General features: G+C 41.4%; 1 protein-coding gene across 5 annotated transcripts in view; it reads right to left on the bottom strand.

The window, feature by feature from the left end:
• The window catches only part of JHY (junctional cadherin complex regulator), a 94,494-nt gene that overhangs the window by 12,601 nt on the left and 58,678 nt on the right, over positions 1-23,215 (bottom strand). For 4 of the 5 annotated variants that reach the window (XM_036013703.1, XM_036013706.1, XM_036013704.1 and 1 more), the window contains 2 exons: positions 14,076-14,728; positions 6,423-6,714 (listed from right to left, as the gene is read on the bottom strand). The exons of the other annotated variant lie outside the window; for it this stretch is intronic. In XM_036013703.1, the coding sequence (XP_035869596.1) occupies positions 6,423-6,714; positions 14,076-14,728 (945 nt within the window). The remainder of the gene's footprint in view (positions 1-6,422; positions 6,715-14,075; positions 14,729-23,215) is intronic. 5 annotated transcript variants of the gene reach the window in all.

Raw genomic sequence — 23,215 nt, 5'->3', positions numbered from 1 at the left:
AAATTAAGAGAATTAAAAAATTCAGTAAAGTAGCAGGACACGAAATTAATATATAGAAATTTGTTATGTTCCTATACACTAATAATGAACAATCAGAAGGAGAAATAAAAAATAGTAACATTCACAACTGCATCAAAAAGAATAAAATACCTAGGAATAAACATAACCAAGAAGGTGAAAGACCTGTACTCTGAAGACTATAAGACATTGAGGAATAAAATTCAAAAGGACACAAATAAATGGAGGAATATAACATGGATATAAGGAACCACAAAAGATCCCGAAAATAGCCAAAGCAATCTTGAAGAAAAAAAAAGAAACACCAAAGTGGGATGTACTCATGCACCAATCTCAAACTATAATACAAAGCTATAATAATCACAGTATGGTACAATCAACACAGTATGGCACTGGCACAAAAACAGATCAATGGAACAGAATAGAGAGCCAGAAACAAACCTTAACTTGTACTGTCAACTAATGTATGACAAAGTACAAATATTCATTGGAGCATTGACAGCCTCCTTAAAAAATGAAACTGGACCACTCTATTATGCCATATATAAAAATAAACTTAAAATTGGTTAAGACTTAAATGTAAAGCCTTGAAACCATAAAACTAGAAGGAAACATAGAAAATAAAGTATTTGACATCAGTCTGAGTAATATCTCTTGGATATGTCCCCTTGGGCAAGGGAAACAAAAGCAAAAATAAACAGGATTGCATCAAACTAAAAAGCTTCTGCACAGTGAAGGAAACCTTCAATAAACAAAAAGCAGCCTACTGAATGGAAGAATATATTCACAAATGATATATCCAATAAGGGGTCGATATCCAAAATATGTAAGAAAACTCATCCAACTCAATAACAAAATGAAATGACCCAATTGAAAAATGGGCACAGGACATAAAAGATATTTCTCTAAAGAAGACATAGACATGAAAGATGTTCAACAATCACTAATCAAAAATGTGATTTTTATGCATAACATTTTATTGTCTAGTTATAGTTGAATTATTTAGCTATTTCTCTAGATGTTGAACATTTAAGATGTACTAGGGATCAGTATTGTTTGTGGGCCACTCTTATGATTTCTTTGAGATAAATTAAAGAGAAGTGAGATATGGACACAAAACTCATGAACCTATTTAAGGTTATTAATGAACACTTTCATTAAAAATGTATAAGAATGCTCATTTGAACAAATAAGCAAACAAAAACTAAAACAGACTCATAGACTGTTTTAGTCTATGGTGATTGGTAAGAGACTCAGAGACTCTATGGTGATTTCCAGAGGGGCGGAGGTTGGGGGATTGGTTAAAAGAGGTGAAGGGATTATTAAGAAGCACAGATTTTGTAGTTACAGAATAGTCACAAGGAGTGTGTATCCAACTATGCTGTACACCTGAAAAATTAAAAAATAAAAATACATTTAAGAAATCATATGGTATTGAAAAGCCAAAAAAAACAGGAATGCTCTTTTTGTCTAACCTGCATTACATTGTGTATCATCACATTAAAACTTCCGCTAATTTTTTAATAGGTGAATGAACTGAGATCTTATATTTTTGCAACTACAAATTTGTTCTTTTTCTGACATGCCTTCTGTACAATTGTTTTGCAATGACTAAGGTGCTATTTGCCAAAGTAAACAAAAAAGGAGAAGAGAACCCCACTGGTATCGAAGTCATATATCCAATTTGTCCAAAACGGATGCGAAAGTAATGATCAGTGTCCTGAAATCGCATCCTTAGTCTGAAGCGGCTTAACTTGAGTCACTGCACTGACAAAAGACACTGTGAAGCATGAATAATCGCTTGCCACTCCCCAGTCCTAGTTCTTCCTTTCGCCTTAATAAACATATCCTGGCTGTCACAGAAGACAGAGCCCAGGGTCTAGCATAACGTATTGACAGGAAAGAAAGAGTGTAGCCCAACAAGACTTTCTCCAAATGACATTCACCCCTTTATGGGATAAGCTGCTTCTAGCAAAGAGACATTCTCAGGGGAGAGCGATGGCCCCTAACAGAGTTTGTGCTGGGTGACTGGCAGTGAAAAATCCAGGATTTACGTAACTTTGGTTCAAGTAATGCTCACAGCGCTGTAAATTTGATCTCTTTCATCAGAAGTCTTGTTAACAGCTTTGTGAGATATTTCACACACCGCAATCCACCCATTGAAGTTGCACAATTCAGTGATCATTTAGTATATCCAAGGAATTGTGCAAACACTACCCAGTGCAAATTTAGAACATTTTTATCACCCTAAATACAAACTCCACACCCATTAGCAATCACTCTCCTCCGCTACAAATCCAGCCCTAGGCAACCACTAATCTACTTTCCATGTCTTCAAAAGGCTTTTATAGTAAATAATCCTTAGAATTTACTTTGATTTACTTCTCCTTGGCTGTTACAAGACTGAAAGGTCACAATAGCATGATGCCAAAAGCAAAAAAAAAATTCAACAATGACAGTCCTGTTAGGTCTCCAAACACAGAGCTCTCAGCAAAGCCCTGAGGGTCTACCGCTAGTCCATGCAGGAGACGTGCACACACACACATACACAGGGTTCCCTGGCTCTGGTGGTGCGGCTGCTAAGCCAAACCTGCCCCTCTGAACTGGTGTTCACCACCAATCTCCTTAGCAGACGATGGCATAGGGCTTTCCCTGAGGAAGATTCCTTGGAAGGAACTAACGACACTTCTCTCAAGGCTGGAAGAGTGATTCTTATTGTAAACTTGGGGCAAAGTGAGTTGGAGCTGGAATGGACATACCGCTGTCCACGAGGGCTGTGTCAGCATGGACACCCTGTGCCTGCCATGGGGGACACTCCAGGGCTTTCTTCCAAACATTCCTCAGGGGAGCAAATGTGAGAAAGTTACTCCAAAAGAGGACAAACAATGCCCAGATACTGAGGGACAGGCGAGCGAAGGAAATCTGCTCTGCGGATTGCTAAACTTAATCCAAGTAAACCTCTTCTGAGAGGCACTCAGGCAGTAACACCCAGGTTGTCTGTGAGAGCAAACACGAGAGTTAATCGCTGCGGCTCAGCTCCACACAGTCAGCTGTCGGAGAACTCTGTCAGCAGTTATTTTGTGCTGGGTTGTGACAGATTTTTGGATGTCATCTCTTGCATTGTGTTAATCTCTTACTGCCTGACGCCTGGATTAAAGGCATGAGCAATGCTTAGTTTTTTCCAAATTAGGTCACAACAGAACTTTGAGGAGAAGAGGTGGTGCTTGGACCTATTATCTTGACAAATCCTCAGATTTTTAATGGGATTCAAGTTGATTCCCTTGGAAACCACAAGATTTGCTGACTAGCAAATGGGCATGACCTGGATAGTGATTCCTTCTGTCTGGTGCCCCAGCTACCTGCTGTCCTATACAAATAGCTCGGTTTCTAAATTACTTCAGCTTCTGGAACAGCTTAAAGGACAAAGCCTGCTTCTGTGTGCTTGTCCTAAGTGGGCTAAAGGTGTTGGGTGGAGAAAGTGGATATGTATGGAGATTGTAACATTTCTGAAAGAAGGCAGGAACGAGGGGATTTTCCATGGTGGAAGGAGGGGTTGGGAAGCATTAACTGGAAAGCTCTTTTCTTCCTCCTGCCTGCCCTCCCATGCTCTGAGATTTCCGGTGATACACACTGTCTCTAGGGTATGCCCCTCTACCTTTCCTCAGTAAACTTAAATTCAAATTATTAAGAGAAGGAGGAAGGGAAACTAACATTTAGCTGATGTCTGTTCTTTGCTAGCTAAGGCTTTAATACATTATTTAATATACTTATCATACCAAATCTACAAAAAGGAAGGACAATTCTGATTGTGCCTATGAGGAAAGAAGGGGTGCAGGTGGATTAATGATATGCCCAAGTCACAGAGCCCTGCAGTGACGGGGCAGAGACGAGGCCTCGGGAATGGCTGAGCCACCACTTCCACTGACCCTGCTCACCATGTATTGATGTTAAAGCTTACATTCTCCTTTTTTCCTTTTTTGATGGTTAGAATTTGTTAGCAACAAAACATTTTAAACTAAGGTATTCACATTGTTTTGTTAGACATTATGTTACTGCACACTTATAAAATGGCACTGTGGTGTAAACAAGTTTCACACGGCTGGGAAACACAGCCATCCATGTGAGTGACTTGACTGTGATGCTCGTGGGGTTGCCTCAGCCTAAACCCAGACCCCAGGTGCCTGGCTGCCTTGCCCTGCCCACAAAACCTGCTTTACTTGTGAAGTGCTTGGAAATGGTACTAACAGAGCCTCAGAACGTACCAGGCAATGCTGTTTCTGTGGGAAAAAGTGACTTGTGATCCCAGAAACATATCTCTGCATGTTTACCGTGAGACAGGGGACACTGGCTCCATGCCACCAGTTGCAGCTCCCAGCCAGGCAGGAGTGGGACCCCAGCAGAGCAGAGGCCTCGGAGCAGTGATCACATCTCAGCCCAGGCCCGCCCTCCTTTTCTCTCCAATAGCACCCCCCTCTCTTCGAGGCCAGCTTCCCCTTCCCTTCAAAGCCGCCCTTTTCTCTCTTCCTTTGGGGGTCCCACGCAAGGACCCACTGACCCTGTGATCCCCTAACTTTCTGGAATGCTTGGTGTCTGCCCACGCACCAACCTCACCATAGTCAACGCTCTCATGTGTCCCTCCCCAGACCCGCAGAATAAAGTACCCGTCTTCACATGAGAAACAAGGTCTGCCAAAACCCCTGCCCACCTCTGAACACCCCTCAGCACTCTGGGCCCCACTGCAGGGACAGCAGCGCTGGAGTGCCGCCTGTTCCTGGGCGCCTGTGCTGTCCCTAGCTTCCACCTGCCGCCCCTCTGCCAGCCATGCTCTCGGTCTTTCTGCTTTTGTAACCTGTGCATCATCCTCTCCGACGCAGCTCACAGTCATGTCCTGAACCTCTGCTCAACCCCCAGGCAGGGCTGTGTCCTTCTCCGCGCTCGCCACTGCTCCATTTGCTCCCTCCGCTCCCTCTCTGAATTGCACCATTATACTGAGGCCATTCACACATGTGTCTCCCCGGTTCCACATCACTGTAAACTTCTGCTGGGGACAGTCATGGCTCCTTCTCTTCACATCCCAACAGTCTCTAGCCAGAGTTCAACAAGTATGTGTCAAACTGAAGTGGGGGGGAGGATTTCCTAAAACTGCGTGTAGTGCAGGCCCCTCTGGATGAGCCCCACACCCCCGGTTGCTGAGACTGTTGCCTGCCATGGCTCACAGCGAGTTTCTCCCTAAGAAAACAGCCCTCGGCCAAATGGGAGCTGCTGGGCCCAAAGGTAGAGCCCTTCCCCAGGGAACATCTGTAGCCAATGGCTGGCCTGTGTGGGGTCAGGAAAGTCGGGTCCCTCGCCTTCAGGGGCTGTCCCAACTTCAGAACCCATGTAGCTTTGACTGAGGCACATGTGGCACCTGCAACAACACAGTGCGCCCACTCCCTCCTGCAGCCCTGTAGGCCTCTGTCCTCGCCCACGGGAAGCAGCCGGCAATCCCCACCCCCTGCATGCATATCCTGTTTCAAGGTCCTCTCCCCAGGGACCCAATGCACCACAGGCCTGCTGCTTCCAGCCAGCTCTGCCCATGTTGCCCTGTAACACAGAGTGCTGTTTCCAGCCTTTTCCTGACTATGTGACACTAGAAGCAAGTGATCTTCCCAGAGGGGATTTTACTGCCCGTAAGGGTGGAGAAATACAAAGGCTCCTTCAGCACCCTTTTGTCTCTCCCTGGAAACTTTTCCCTTTGCCACCCTTCCCTGTAATGTCCCTTATTTAACAATGTAGCCCTGATCAGAAAGATTTAAGTGCACAAAGGTGTAAGCCACAGTGAATCTTACTGGGAACAAAGAACTCAGTTAAGATTGGCAAGCATTTCGGAGGAGAGCCCAGTCCTTGGTTGCCCTGAGTACTTGCCTGCAGAAGCTGTGAGATTAGGGCCAGGAGGCATTCTCGGGTAGGAGGCCATGTGGGTGGGAGGGAAATACTTGGCAGCTGGGGCTTTCATTGCCCCAGCCCCACTTCCTCTTGTTCTTGGCTCTGAGACGATACCTGGAGACTCAGCGTAGACCAGGGCTGAGGCGGGTGGGGGGAGCTTTTATGGGCATGTGACATTTAAGCTTGTGCCAAAGGGGGACGGTTGCCTCTGCAAATGTAGACCCTTCCCTGACATGAAGCACAAAGGAAGTGGGCCCAGGCATCCCTGGTAGCAACCACTTTCAGGAAAACAGGAGGGAAATTCCAGGCAGTAGCAAGGGCTCAGTAAAGGACTTCCTTAGGACGTGGGCCACCCTGATGATGTGGCAAAAGCTCAGTAGTGACCATCCCGATTGCAGGGCTCTAATGATGGGAATGAAAATCAAGGTCCATCTATATTATCAAAACTAAAAGATTACTTGGTAAAAGGCTTTTATTACCTTAACGCTCCTTTTTCTATGCCTTTTCCCTTTTTCCAGTTGAAACAGATAGCCTTCAGAATTGCTACGACTAATTTTCATTTGGTGTCTTTGGCTTTTCTCTGAGTTGACTTGGGATTCACTTTCTATTCTTGACAATATGGGTGGGAAGGTGACACTGGCCAAGGCTGCTTCATGCGGCTGCACCTCAGTCAGCTGCAGCAAGGCGTGCTCATGCTGTTCCATGACCTGGGCAAGCCGCGAGTCCGGAGACACGCTCGCAGGTCGGCTGTTTGAGGAAGAATGGAACTTCCTTAATGAAAAAAAAAACATAATTCTGTTAATAAAATTTGGATAGGCACATACCAGAAAAGTCTTTATAAACCATTATTTTGATGAATTTATTACTTCATAAATCAAATTAGTGACTATTAGCTCAACTTTTTCATAAAAACACTTCTTTCTTATCTTAAAATGCTTGTTTTTTTTTCTTTATGATATTTGGCTCTCATTTAAAACTTTCCTTTAATGCACTTAAAATAGAAAAAAAGCCACAATTTTGAAAAACCAAAGAACTTCCCACTCCAAAATATCTAAAAATGTTGGATTAAATTATACAAACATCCTTTGCAATATATAGTTGAATTTCTAAAAGGAGCAGGGACTCTTCAAAGACCAAAAACAAAACAAAAAAAAACTCACCCTAAAACTAAAGCAGATTTTGCATAAGGTGATGGCTTTCCTAGAGAAAGTTTTGGACCCAAGAGCTTGAGTTCTGAGATTTAACCCTGCACTGGATATGTGAGACCATGGCCCCATGTGGGGCAGAGTCAGAACTCAGATGCCTGTAGGAAGCCTGTAACCCTTGAAGAGCTACAGTATGAATAAAAAAAAACAAGTTCTTCCTCCCACACTGTATATTGCACTGCATGGGGGAAACACGGGCAAGAAGGCTTTGCAAACAGCCCAGGAGCATCCATCCTTGCGGTGGACGCCTAAGGAAACCATACTGTACAGTTTACAGGGGTGTTTTTGAAACACGGTGGCTCTTTCCATGACTGTCGTGACTGGCCAAGATGGGCAAAAAAGGCTCCCTTTGCTATGATCTATAAATATTGATTGACACTGATGAGGTTGTTCTTTTTAATATTTGTTCATTCTTTTAATTGCTAGAAAATTGGTGACCAGAAACTCATTTTCTGCTTCCATCCAACTGTACTTGTTTCAGTAGGAGTAGGGATTTTAACACCCCATTGACATCAATAGATTGATGTTCCAGACAGAAAATCAACAAGGACATGGTAGCCTTAAATGACACACTAGATTACATGGATTTACTTGGTGTCTTCAGAATATTTCATCCCAAAGCAGCAGAATATACATTCTTTTCAAGTGCACATGGAACATTTTCTAGGATAGACCATGTTAGGACACAAAACAAGTCTCAATAAATTTAAGAAGACTGAAATCATATCAAGCACTTTCTCTGACCATAATGGTGTAAAACTAGAAATCAATCACAAAAAAAGAACTGAACAACATACAAAGACATGGGCTAGATACCATGTTACTAAACAATGACTGGGTTAATAATGAGATCAAGAAAAAAATCAAAAGATTCCTTGAAACAAATGATAATGAGAACATAACAACCCAAAATCTATGGGACACAGTTAAAGCAGTCCTAAGAGGGAAATTCATAGCATTATACATCTATCTCAACAGACAAGAAAAAAAACAAATAAACAACCTAAATTTACACTTAAAGGAACTAGAAAACAACAACAAACACAGCCCAAAGTGAGTAGAAGGTAAGAAATAGTAGAGATCAGAGCATAAATAAATAAAATAGAATCTTTAAAAAATATATAAAAGACCAATGAAATCAAGAGCTGGTTCTTTGAAAAGATAAACAAGATTGACAAACCTTTAATTAGACTCAGCAAGAAAAAAGTAGGACTCAAATAAAGTCAGAAGTGAAAGAGAAGTAACAACTGACACAAAAGAAAAACAAAGGATTGTAAGAAAATATGATAAACAACCATATGCCAACAAATTGGACAATCTGGACAAACTGGATAAGTTACTGAAAACATAAAACCTTCCAAAGCTGAATCAGAAAGAATCAGAGAGTCTCAACAGGCAAATTACAACTACTGAAATTGAAGCAGTAGTCAAAAAACTCCCAAACAAAAATCCTGGACCAGATGGCTTCGCAGAGTTGTATTTTATCAAACATTCAAAGAACTAATGCCTATCTTTCTCAAACTATTCCAAACAATTCAAGAGGAAGGAAGACCCCCAAGCTCATTTTACAAAGCCAGTATCATCCTAACTCCAAAACCAGATGAAGATACTATGAAGAAAGAAAAGTATAGGCCAATATCCCCAATGAACATAGATGCTAAAGTCCTCAACAAAATACTAGCAAATTGGATCCAGCAATACATTAAAAAGATCGTACACCAAAATTAAGTGGGATTTATTCCAGAGATGCAAGTTTGGTACAATACCACAAATCAATAAATGTGATTCACCACATAAACAAACTGAGGGATACAGACCACATGATCATATCAATAGATGCAGGAAAACATTTGATAAAACCCAGCACCCATTTATGATAACCACTCTCAGGAAAGTGGGAGTACAAGAGACATACCTTAATGTAGCAAAGTCCATATATGACAAACCCACAGCCAACATCATACCACTGGGCAAAAATCATAAGTGTTTCACTTAAAATCAGGAACAAGCCTGGAACAAGCTTTCACTGCTATTATTCAACATAGTACTGGAAGTCCTGGCCACAGCAATCAGACAATAGGAAGAGGTAAAAGGCATTCAAATAACTGTCATTATTTGCAGAAGATATAATACTAAAGACAGAAAACCCTAAAGACTCTACCAAAAAACTACTGGAATGAACAAATGAATTTCATAAAGTAGCAGGATACAAAATTAATATCCAGAAATCAGTTGCATTTTTATGTACCAATAATGAACTATCAGAAAAGGAAACTAAGAAAACAATCCCATTTAAAACTGTATTAAAAATACCTAGGAATAAATTTAACCAAGGATTTAAAAGACCTATGCTTGAAAAATTATAAGACATTGAAGAAGATATAAATGATTGGAAGCACATACCATGTTCATGGATAGGAAGAATTAACATCATTAAAATGTATATACTACCCAAAGCAATCTATAGATTCAACTCAATTCCTATCAAGACATCAATGGCATATTTCACAGAACTAGAACAAATGTTCCAAAATTGATATGGAACCACACACACACACAAAAAACCCCTGAAGAGCCACAGCAATCTTGAGAAAAACAAAGTTGGAGGAATCATGCTACCTTATATTAAAATATACTACAAGGCCATAGTAATCAAAACAGCATGGTACTGGCATAAAAACGGACATATAGATCAGTGAAACAGAATAGAGAACCAAGAAATAAACCCCCACCTTTATGATCAACCAACATTTGATAAAGGAGGCAAAAACATACAATGGCGTAAAGATAGTCTATTCAATGAATTGTGTTGGGAAAATTGGACAGATACTTACCAAAGAATAAAACTAGACCACTTTCTTATACCACACACAAGAATAAACTAAAAATGTGTTAAAGGCTTCCTTAAATGTTAGACTCAAAACTATAAAAGTTGCAGAAGGAGCCCTGGCTGGTTTGACTCAGTGGATTGAGTGCCAGCCTGTGAACCAAAGAGTCACCAGTTCAATTCCCAGTCAGGGCACATGCCTGGGTTGTAGGCCAGGTCCCCAGAGAGGGTGCATGAGAGTCAACCACACATTGATGTTTCCCTCTTTTTCTCCCTCCCTGCCTCTCTTTCTAAAAATAAATAAAATCTTTTTTAAAAGTTGTAGAAGGAAACATAGGCAGTAAAATCTGAGGCACTTCTTGTAGCAATATGTTTTTTTGATATATCTCCTCGGGCAAGGGAAACAAGAACAAATAAGGAAATGGGACTACATCAAACTAAAAAGCTGTTGCACAGTAAAGGAAATCATGCACAAAATGGAAAGGCAACCCACTGAATGGGAGAATGTATTCATCAATGACACATCTAGTAAGGGGAAAATATTCAAAATTTATAAAGAACTTATACAACTCACCATCCAAAACATAATCCAATTAAAAATGGACATAGCAAAAGACTTGAATAGACACTTCTTCAAAGAGGACATACAGATGGCCAATAGACATATGAAAAGATTCTCAGTATCACTAGTCATCAGAGAAGTTCACACTGAAACCACAATAACATACCACCTCATACCTGTCAGAATAACTATCATTAGTAAATCAGCAAACAAATGTTGGCAAGAATATGGAGAAAGGGGCACCCTCATGCACATTTGGTGGGAATAAAGATTGATATAGCCACTGTGGAAAGCAGTATGGAGTCACCTCAAAGAATAAAAAATGGAACTGCCTTATGACTCAGTGATTCTACTTCTAGGAACACATCTGAAGAAACTCAAAAAACACTGACTTGAAAGACTATATGCTCCCCTATGTTCATTGAGGCACTATTTATAATCATCAAGATCTGGAAGCAACCCAAGTGTCAATCATTAGATGAGTGGATAAAAAAGTTGTGGTACATTTACACAATGGAATGCTACTTGGCTGTAAAAAAGAAGTAATTGTCATGTTTTGCAACAGCATGGATGGACCTGGAGAAAATTATGCTAAGTGAAATAAGCCAGTCAGAGAAAGGCAAGTACCATATGATTTCACTTATATGTGGAATCTAATGAAGAAAAACTAACAAATAAAACAGAAACACTCATAAATACAAAGAACAGGCTGACAGCTGTCAGAGGGAAGGGTGGATTGAGGGTATAGATGAAAAAGGTAAAGGGATTAATCAAAACCAAAAAAAAAACCCCCAAACTCACAGACATAGACAACAACATGGTGATTACCAGAGGGAATGGCTAGGGGGTGTGGGGAGGTAGAAGACAGTAAAGAAGGGACAAATGACTTAAGGTGGTGAATACAAAATATAATATATAGATGATGTATATAGAGTTGTACATCTGAACCTTATGTAATTTTATTAACCAATGTTACCCCAATAAGTTCAATAAAAAATAAAATAAGGAATAAAATGTCATTGACTCTATATAACAATAATAAAAGTAATGATGAATTTAGGAGATATAAGGTTCTGGATAAGACACTGAACAAAGATAGTATGAAAGGCAGGAAGAGTGATAGGGTAATAAAAATACAATGATTTTGAGTTTGTTCTGGAGAAGAATAGGTATATTAATTTAACACCAGACTAGTTAAGTATGTAAGTTAAAAAAAAAGAATAGAATGTTAAAGAGCCTTATTTAAGAAAAAGAAGATAAAAATATGAACAATAAAAGAACAAACTCACAACTATCAACAAATGAACCTAAAAGGAAAAAAAACAACAACAAAAACAAAAACTAAGCAAACAACCAGAACAAGAACAGAATCAGAAAAATGGACATCATGTGGAGGGATTTCAGTGAGGAGGGGGAAGGAAGGAATAGGGGGGAAAAGGTACAGGGAAGCAGCAGCATAATTAGTAGGCATAAAATAGATGGGGAGAGATAAAAATGGTATAGGAAACTGAGGACTCAAAGAACTTATATGTACAACCCATGGACATGAACTAAGGGGGGGAATGCTGGAGGGTTGGGGGACAGCATGGAGGGAGAATAAAGGGGGGAAAATTGGGAAAACTGTAATAGTGTAATCAATAAAAATACTTAAAAAAATAGAGAAATATATATTTCTGAATCAGTACAGGGAAAAAGTAACAACATTCTATCAGTTCAATAGCGGATATAAAAGGAAGATGCATAAAAAAGGATGACAAGGAAGGACAGATTTAGATGGTAAAAATAAATCCAATATGACTATCACAATAAACAGAAGTAGCTTAAAGTTGGAATCTGCCCATAAACAACAACAAACCAAAGCATTCCAGAGGATATAAGATGGGGGAATATTTCCCAACTCATTTTATAAGGTTGGTGTAATCTTGATAACATATATATATGGGGTCAATGGTAGACAGAAAACCTTAAAGCCAGTCTCACTTCATGCAGGTAAATGTTAAATCCTTAACAGAGCGCTACCAAATCAAATCAAGTAATTTTTTAAAAATATTTATTTATTTATTTATTTTTAGAGAGGGAAGGGAGGGAGATAGAGAGAGAGAGAGAGAAACATCAATGTACGGTTGCTGGGGGTTATGGCCTGCAACCCAGGCATGTACCCTGGCTGGGAATCGAACCTGGGACACTTTGGTTCCCAGCCCGCGCTCAATCCACTGAGCTACGCCAGCCAGGGCAAATCAAGTAATTTATAAAGAACACAGTATGACTTGTTAGGTTAATCCTAGGAATAAAAGGACAGTGCAACATTAGAATATGTTAATTATTTAACCTCCTTAAAGTATGAATGGATGGAATATTTTTCTGCATCAATCTTTTTAATTGATGCATAAAAAGATTTGATAAAATTATCCCTTTATGATAAAAGTTCTTTGCAAAAGGAATAGGAATAGGGATAGGAGGGAATTTCCTACCTATCTCCCCCTCCCTATCTACCAAAAATTAGATATTATTTTTAATGCTAAAAATGTTAGAAGCACTCCCTCTAAATTCAGGGGAAAAGACAAGGCACCCTCTCTCTCAGGAAGCTAACTCTGAACCCTACACCTTCAACTGTAGCACTTAAATGTCTTCCGACCAATTCATGTAAAAGACTGTCTCCCTACTCTGAAAGTGAGATCCTTGAAGGTGCCCATGCACCATACTGCTTTTGTATCTTCTGTAGCATTTTAGCACTATATTCAACATACATCAGTTGTGTAAGAAACACATTTGATTGAGTGACATCACGAAATGTCTTCTGAAGTGATTTTTAATATAACTTTTTTTTTCTGATTGTAAAAGTAACATATCTACACTGTAGGGAACTTAAACAATTCAGAAAGTACAAAGAGGTTGAAAATACACTTGAACTTTCTTGCCAGAGATCACCACTATTGACATTTTGGTGCATTTTTGTTCTTCTGCACACATTTTAATACAGTGCAGCACAAATTCCTTAGGTGTAAGTTGTACCTTGCTATTTTCTTTTTATAGAAGCATTTCCTCATAACCATAATAATGGTTACATGATGTTAAATATCACAACTTACCTAGGTGTTTCCTTGTTAGATTACTGTGGTCATTTCTGTAAATGATATGTTTGTGCATACATATTTTTCTATATTTTAGATTATTTTCTTAGGACAGGCCATTACATAATTTGTTTCCTCCAAACATTACTGTAACCCTCAAAATATAGTGGTCTTTTTCTGACTGGGTCTCTCACCCTTCTCTGCTTCTTCCTCCACCCCCAACCTCTGGTTTAACTAGAGTAGGAAAAAGTAGAGGAGACAGGGGAAAAGAAAAGAAATACATAAAAGTGGACTGTTTTAGGCAGAAATCAGAGCCAAGGATGTGGTTAGTTGAATTTTTCCCTTCACCTGATATCCTGGGATTCCCGTCCCCCACCCCCACCAAACTTCCCACTTTGCCTCCCCGGCTGTCTCCACCATTCTCTCATTTCTCCCCCAGAAGACTGCTTGAGAAAAAAAATTCTTACCATAATATTTCCAAGTTCTTATATTTTGTCTCTGCATAAGTTTGTCTGCGTTGCTTCTTACTTCCAGCTGCTCGGTCAACATTTATGTTAGAAAGAGACTGAGAGCCTGTGTGACTCAGGGGCACTTGTCTCTCGGGAAGGCCATGAAGGTAGTTCAAGTCCAGGTGGGAAAGAGTGTTGGTGTGTAGCCGCTGGTATGAAACTCTTTTCTCTTCTTGGTCTTTGCGTCTTCTTTCTTTCCCAAAATTCATCACTGAGTGATATCCAATAGAGTGTTTATATGATATCTTGTCAGAAGTCTGCTGTGCTGGAGCAGATTTATTGGAGGCCACTTTGGGCTCCTGGCTTCCAAGTGCACTTGAGTGGTGTAAGTCATAGTTAGGGGCGTTCATGATCACAATTGTTTCATGCTCTGTTGAAGCATCAACAGGCTTATTTTGACTTTGTTGCTGTCTGGGAGTGTTTTTGTGGTGTCCCTGACTGACGACCAGCTCTTCAGTTACCAGAGACTTCAGGCCACGGTTGCGTTTCCGCTGTTTGCGACTGTGGTGTGTGGCTGGTCTTCTGGGAGGTTGCTGCCTGCTGGTTGTTTCGGGAGACTGACCTGTTGGTGCGGTACTTGGACTTGCACTTTCATATTGAGACCAGTGCTCCTGAGGTAATCCCAAAAAGATATTTTTGGTTAATGTAAAGCTAAAAAGTTGGTACATTTCCCAAATTTTAAATTAGTGTTTTTTAAACTGGGAGTCTCGACTTCTAGGAAGGTGAGCAGGGAATTGAAAGGAGATAAAGAGTCTAGAGGATTTTTTCCCAATTCAGTCGACAACAGGATAAGATAGCGCAGCAACTACTGCTGGAAATTTTAGATTATGAATTTTCCAGAAAGAAATAGGAGTTTAGCATGGGCTTTATTTCAAGGACATGCCTTTGACCTAAAATGTCATAAAATTAAGTGTTACCACATTGGGCAGGTGAGCAGCAAGAAAAGCTTTCCCTCTCAAGAGCTGTAATACAAGTGTATTTTAATTAATATGAAAATCTTAAAATATTAAGCAGAAAGAACACCAATGATAAGCATTGCTAATCAAGTACAAGTTTAGTATGAGATATAGTTCCTTTATCAGATCTCTTCCCTCATATAGTGCAGAAGCTAGAAATGACCTCTACACCAGATGAAACAAATCAGATTTTATTCAGAGAATTATAAAAGAGTCTGCGCTGTGATAGGATGTCTGTGAAGCCACAGGAGCGGTTTTGCTTCTGTCCCTTAATACAGCTTATTTAGGCAATCAAACATTGGGGGAAATATTTCAATTTCACACAGTCTTTATGCTTTTCATAGTCTTATAACAACAAAATGTACTCCTGAAATAATAGATACTTTATGTAACTATATTGTACTAAGCCATTTAGAAACCTTGTCCAAGAATAAAGCACTCATTACTTTGTGAAGAACGAGCTGAGTGAAGAGGCCTTTGGAAATAATGATAAAATGCTTACTTAAAGCAGTAAGATGCCCGTATGCATCTGCGTGTTGTGCCCCTGCAACACATTTCTTCCTTCCTGAACACACACGTACAAGATCTTTGTGGTCTGTATTCATGAACGTTAATCAAAATATGCAAGTTGCCTGGATCATTTGAGAAAAAAGCTTAAAGTAAATAAGTCACGTTTCTGTTTACACCATTTGTTTTAGCTTGCTATAAAGAATGATCGAAGTACTGAGATGAGTTCAACTCTTATTTCACTTTTCTGATACAATCGCTAAGACTCATCCTATTCCTGCATGATATTAAGTGGTATTCTATTTTGAATGAAATCTCATTATAATAATAAGGTTGAGACTATTTAAAACAGCAATAAACAATATTACTTCTTACATTGGATCTCTGAGTCAGAATGGTTTATAATTTGAAATTTAGAGTATGTTCTCCTTAGGATTTGTGCTTTCTAGATGACTGGCCAAATTCTGATCAGTTCCTCTAAACTTTAACTTTTACCTGTGGTGCTGCAAAAAGGAGAACTTCTCTTTCTGTATTTCAATTATGATAGGTCCTGGCCAGAGTGTTGTCCCAATACACCAAGGTTATGGGTTTGATCCCCAGTCAGGGCACATACAAGAATCAACCAATAAATGCATCCATAAGTAAAACAACAAATCTCTCTCTCTCTCTCTCAAATCAACTAAAAATTAAAGAAAAAATACAGATTCTTCCTCCCACACAGTGTATTGCACTGCAGGGGTTGGGGAGATGTGGGCAAGGAGGCTCTGCAACAGCCCAAGGACAGCCCAAGGTGTCCTTGTGGTAGACACCTAAGGAAACCATACTGCACAGTTTACAGGGGTGTTCTTGAAACATGGTGGCTCTTTCTATGACTGTCATGACTGCCCATGATGGGCAAAAAAAGGCCCCCTTTGCTATGATCTACAGATATTGATTGATGCTGATAAGGTCATTCTTTTTACTACTTGTTCAGTCTTTTAATTGCTAGAAAATACATGACCAGAAACTCTTTTTCTGCTGCTGTACAACTACTTGTTTCAGTTCTCCCTCCTTATTCCCATCAACAAAGAAGAAAAAAAAACACCTGTTAGAAACTTTTTTCCAAGGGCACCAGACCTGAAGTCTCAGGCCACCACTTGGCTTTGGTCACGTTCTACCTCTGCTGCTGCCAGTTCAGGTTATGATAGTGTTCTTCACAGGGTGCTTGGTCAACAAGGCCACGGACTCATCGTTTTATGAAACTTCAACGGTCTCAAGTGTTAAATTCACTATTCATGCAAATGTAAGTGCCTAGAGGTGGCTTCCAGTCCCCAGAGCAGAAGACATTTATGGGCTCGCTGTGGCTTCTCTGGCCTCCCCAGAAGCCTACTTGAGATCCGCATTCATCAAGGTTTATTACCCTACAGTGGAGGCGTCAGGTGTCACTCCTTAGGTGGCAAGACCTGAGCTCCCTGACGTTCACACACAAAGCGGTTCTCAGGCCATTTAATCTCCATCAGCACTGAAATCCTCTGTTTCATCGAGCTCTCACTGGGGCTCTTTTGTTACCAGCATGCACAATCAGCCCATACTCCATGCAATCAGAATAACTGCTTAATGGCAGTGGGTTTTCCTGCCACACACAGAGCAGGGTCCTTTGGCTGGACCGTTAGCATTGGGGAATCCTGATGCCTAATGCTACCATAACAATTTCTTAGTAAGAGCCGTACTTAGTTATTAATGTTTGTTCACACTGTGCCATCTGGGGGGAGTTTGCCCCAACCCTGAGAAAGGGTACCCAGAGGCTCTCTCTCCCATGGCTTTGCTGTTTGCATGTCATAAGCACAGGGAGAATATATGCTCTGATCTCAACCAAGAAGTCCATCTGCGTTCAAACAAAACCCATTTTGCTCATAAGGGGAGCACACATATAGCCTATTACCTCTCCGGCAGCTACCCTGATCAACCCTGGAGTCTTGAGTGTTGTGTCTGGGCTCCAAGATGAGTTCGGAGATAGAGAAGTTTCTGTAGTGTTTATTAACAATAAAGTTTTCAGTTAAGATGGTAGAGTAGCTAAACGCAGTACACTCATTCTGCCATGACCATATCAAAATTACAACTAAATTACAGAACAACCATAATCCAGAACTGCCTTAAATATAGCTGAATAGAAGTACTATAACAGAGGGTATAAAGAAAAACTGCACACAGACTGGTAGGACAAGTGGAGACGTGAAATGGACTGGTTCTCACACCCACGTGTGACAATTAAAAATCAGGAGGGATATACTGGATATGGAGGTCCCCACTGAGGAGTGAGTGGTCCCCAGCCCAGGCTTCCAGTGTCAAGAAGATAAGTCCCCATAACTTCTGGCTATAAAAACCAGCAGGGATTGAGGCTCAGTGAGACAGAGGGCTTCTGAAGTTCCAGGCAGTTCCTCCTAAAGAGCCTGCACATGGAACTTACTCAGACTCATTTGCTCTGAGCTCCAGTGCTGGGGCAGCATCTCAAAAGGCACCAGGCACATACTGGAAGGAACTTAATTGTTTGGCATCAGGGTGAGAGCTGGGGGAAGCTTTCTCCCTGACAGAAGTGCTGAGAGAGGCCAATGTTTCTTTGCTAAGCCCTCCTCCCACACAGCCATCAGGCAGGAGGGTGCCATATCTGAGTCTCCATCAACCTGGCTCACACTGTTTGCCCTGTCCTGGGGATTCCCTGACACCCCTCGCCACCCAGCTTGCAGGGCCACCCAAGCTGTTTCAAGTGGCTTTTCCAAACAAATTACCTGTCTTGGCACATATGTGGACTTTTCTTAAAGCTTTCAAATGTTCACAAGCCCCAAACAAGCAGGATCTGGCTTCAACATGCCCCATTCATCTTACTAAGTGGTCCTAGGTTCAGCACTAGCAGCAGCTCGCCTTCACAAGTGACACACTCAAGGGGCAGAGTTAGTGGGCACCCCTGTTCCACTGAAACAAGTCCTTCTGTGTTGGTTTGGTTCCTGCACAGCAGATCCCCCACTGTAGTTGTGGAAGTCTTTGAAACCAATAGGCCTGGAGATAAATCCCTCCCACTGATGTGCCAACAGCAATCAAGGCTCAACTACAACAGAAGGGTACACACAACCCACACCTGGAGTGTCCAGCTTGGGGGACTGGGAGCTTGTGCCATTGGGCCCCACAGGACGAATACTACATTAGACCAGTCTGTCAAGACTGGGAGATACAGCAGCTCTAGAAACAAACACAGGAGGCAGCCAAAATGAGGAGACAAAAAACATGTCCCAAATGAAATAACAGAATACAACTACAGAAACATAACTAAACAAAATAGAGAAAAACAATTTACCAGAAGCAGAGTTCAAAACACTTGTAAGGATGCTCAATGAAATTAGGGGAAGAGTAGAAGACTTACTGAGACCCTCAACAAAGAGACAAGAAACATAAAAAATTAGATAGAAAACATAAAAAAGAAAATGGCAGTCAAGATGGTGGCATAGGCAAATATGCATCACCTCCTCATACAACCACATCAGAATTACAACACTAAAATATAGAACAACCATCACTCAGAACCATCAGAAATCAAGCTGAATGGAAGTCTGACAACTACAGAATTAAAGACCACATTCATCCAGATAGGTAAGAGGGGCAGACACGGATCAGGCTGGTCCCACATCCATGTGTGGTAGATAAAAATTCAGGAGGGATATGTCTGGAGTGAGGAGTCCAGCCCCATACCAGGTCCCCCAGCCCAGGGTCCAGTACCAGGAAGATAAGTCCCAATAACTTCTGGCTGCAAAAACCAGCAGGGATTGAGTCAGTAGAAGAAACTTCAGGATCCCAAGCAGTTCCCCTTAAAGAACCCACACACGGCCTTTCTCAGATTCACTGCCTCTGGGCTATAGCACCAGGGCAACAGCTTGAAAGGCAACAGTGGCACACAGGGAGAAACTGAAGTGTCTGGCATCAAGACGAGAGCTGAGGGGGCAGCTTTCTCCCAAACAGAAAGGTTGGCAGAGGCCACTGTCCCTTTTCTGAACTCTCCTCCCATAGAGCCACAGACCTGGCAGATGGGTACCATATCAGAGACTCCATCAACCTGGCTAACACTGTTGGCCCCACCCTGAAGATCCCCGGAGACTCCATCCCATCCAAATTACTGGCCCACCCTTGGCCCAGTACTTGGTTAAAAGTACTGTTAACCAAGACTTTCCCATATGAATGGCAGGTCTTGGCTCATGCTTCACAACTTCCTAAATCCTATTAAACAAGCAACAGCCAGCCTCAGTAAGTCACCAGCCCTCATACCTCTTACTAAGTAGTCATAGGCCCAGCATTAACAGCAACAAGTCTAAATTCACAGCTTGGCCTCACCTGGGAATCACCAAGCCCAGCACAAGTAGCAGCCATCTCAGATTGTTTTACAGCTCAGGCAGAGTGGCCCTGGGAAGAACACAGGTGGGAGCTGACCTTGGCCTGTACCACCTGGGAAACCGCAGAGCCTCACACCCAGTGGACAGCTACAGACTATGTTGGGACACCACCACCCTGCCCCTACACAGCTGACCCTCCATGGAGGGCAGCGGTTGGTGGTCAGTGGTGTCAGCCAGTCATTAAGCTGACTGGCCTGAGTAAATCCCGAACATGGACCTGCCAAGAGTAATGAAGGCTCAACTAGAAGAGGAGAGTGTACTCGGCCCGTGCAGAGAGCACACCTCAAGTACATAGCTTGGGTGATAGGGGAGGTTGTTCCCCTGGGTTCTATAGGACACCTACTACATTAGGCCATACTACCAAGACTCCCTAGTCCTAGCAGCTCTACCTAATACATAGAAACAAACACAGGGAGGCTGCCAAAATGAGGACAGAAATAAACATGGCCCAAATGAAAGAACAGATCAAAACTCCAGAAAAAGAGCTAAATGAAATGGAGATAAGCAATCTGTCAGATGCAGAATTCAAAACACTAATTATAAGGATGCTCAAAAAACTTGAGTGAGGACCTCAAGAGCATAAAAAAATCCAGTGAGAAATGAAGGATATGCTAATTGAAATGAACAATTTAAAGGGAAATAACAGAGTAGATGAGGCCGATTATCAAATCAATTTGGAACATTAAGGAAGCAAAAGACTACCAATCTAAGCAAGAAGAAGAAAAAAGAATCCAAAAAAACAATAGCGTAAGCAACTTGTGAGACAACTTTAAGCAATCCAACATTCACTTCATAGGGGTGCCAGAAGGAGAAGAGCAAGAGCAAGAAATTGGAAGTCTATTTGAAAAAATAATGAAAGAAAACTTCTTTAATTTGGTGAAGAAAATAGACATGCAAGTCCAGGAAGCACAGAGCTTTGAGATTAGTCAGAGATCCTCTACACCTTTCACACTGTCACTCCTTTTCCTTGCCTAGAAAGTCAAGAGCAATTTAAGAGTGTCAAGAAAGAAAATATCCTAGTTCATTCTTTTGAAGCTTTACTTAATTAGACAAGTTTCTATTTCTTTTACTGACAACACACTCCTTGCTGGTGGGAGTCGGCTCCCTTGCACTGGCCAGTGAGGGCTAGACCCTTAGCTACGTACTGTGTCCAGTTCTGGGCACACAGTGGAAATGGGGTTTGGAAAACCTGTGAAGATTCCCAGGGACACACAGAATGGTTTGGAACAGCAAGATCTACTTGGAAAGGTCAAGTGAAGAGGGATTCCTTGGGTTATAAATAAGACAATAATTACCATCAATTATCAGTATTTTATTTTATTTTAATCTATTTAAAAAAATTTTTTGAGAAAGCAGGGGGAGGAGAAGGAGTGGGAGAAAAACATGGTCTATGGTTTGCCTTTCATGTGCCCCCAACTGGGGATCTGGCCTGCCACCCAGGCATATACCCTGACTAGGAGTTGAACCAGTGACCTTTCAGTTTGCAGACTGGCATTCAATCCAGTGAGCCACACCAGCCAGGGCCAACTATCAGTATTTTTAAAATGAAAATATATACGCTTAAATTGTGTCAGGGACCTTGCTTCCATCCTATCATCTTTCTTTCCTTGTCCTATCTCTAGTTTCTCTCTCTCTTTTTCCCCAGCATGTAAATGTGTTTAAGACTCTCCTGTTACAAAAATGGAAGAATCCCTCACTTGATCACACTCTCTAGCTAAACCTCTTCTCTTGATTCCTGTCAGGCCTGGAAGGGCAGGCTGTGCTGGTCTTCATTTCCCCAGCTCTCTTCTGACCTCTGCCCTGGGGCACAGCATTGATTTTCAGCCCCCATGGAAACCGCTCTGCTCAGGCCACCAGTTCCCTCTCAGTTGCTAAATCCTATGGGTTCCTTTTTCTTTAACTTCTAATTCTTTCAAAATTACAAAATTATTTTAAATTTACAGGAAAAAAATGGCAAGAATAGCACAGAGAGTCTCCAAAGATTCTTATATAAAGGTTCACCTATATTGAACATTTTGCCACATTTTGGCATTCACTCTGTCTTCTCTCCATATATTGCTAAATAGGCACACAAATACATTTACACTATTGTTTATGCTACTGTTTAGTTTTTTCTGAATCACTTGAAACTCACATATTTGAGTTGCATATATCATTCCCTTTTCATGGCACCTTTTTACTTGTCTTCTCTGTGCAGTTTGACCTTGTTCACGGATTTTTCTTTCTTAAAATTTTCATGTCTCCAGTTTCATGACACTGATTTATCCTGGTCAGCTTTCTACCTCTCTGGCCATCCCTTTGTAGACTCCCCTCCTGCTCTCCACCTGTACCTCTGTCAACCCTTAAAATTCTGTCATTCTCCACAGGGCCCTGCTCTTGACCCTTCTCTTTTCTGCCCTACAAGTCCTGGGGCATTTCAGCAATTCCGACAGATTCAGTCACCAGTGAATTCTAATGATGCAAATGTATTGCTAACTCAGATGTGGTCTTCTGCGTTCTGTGCCCAGTTCAGATACAAGCAACTCCAAACCCAACATCAGGCCCACCCCTGTATTCACACCCCCTTCCGCTTCAGCCTGGCACCAAAGCCCTCCTTTTCTTCCTCAGTAGAACTGATACCACTAATCAGACACTTGGACACTTACATTTTCCTTTTGGGTCTGGCCCTCAGCCTAGACTCAGATAAACTCTAAGCTACTCTTCAGGTTTGGAATTCCTTTCATTGACATCTACATGGTAATATGAGCAGGATTCCAAAGAAAACCACCCAGGACCACCCTGCAGACCCAGACCTGTGTTTGGTACCAGCAGGGGCCGGTTGTGCCCCACTGGTCCCTCGCTTCGTGTTGGGTGACCTTGGGTGAGCTCGCTCTTGGAATCCTGGACCTTCCTACTTTTGGGCCCAGGTCCTGACTTTATTTGAGCTGTTATTAGGAAATCCTCGAGGTGGCACTAAAAGATAAGGGTTGGTTGAATTGAGATTTACTCAGGAAAGGAAGAAGGGTTGGCTGTTTTACATTTCTGTCTTTCAATTGGGATTGCTTTCTGGGAGTCTGACTGAAAAAAAGTCTTTGTTGGTTAAATGAGAGACTGAACTCATTCAGCTCCAAAGAAAAAGGCCACCTGCTCCTTCCAGCTCAAAGTTTGAGTATTCTTAGATAACTAAGAATCACTGTGGGAAGGGGCAGAGTCTCACAAATGTGAAGGCATGAAGTAGTCC

This window comes from Phyllostomus discolor, chromosome 13 (assembly GCF_004126475.2).
Source record: "Phyllostomus discolor isolate MPI-MPIP mPhyDis1 chromosome 13, mPhyDis1.pri.v3, whole genome shotgun sequence".
Classification (NCBI taxonomy): domain Eukaryota; kingdom Metazoa; phylum Chordata; class Mammalia; order Chiroptera; family Phyllostomidae; genus Phyllostomus; species Phyllostomus discolor.
Note: the sequence above shows the minus strand (reverse complement) of the source record. Positions and strands in the feature narration are given on the sequence as shown.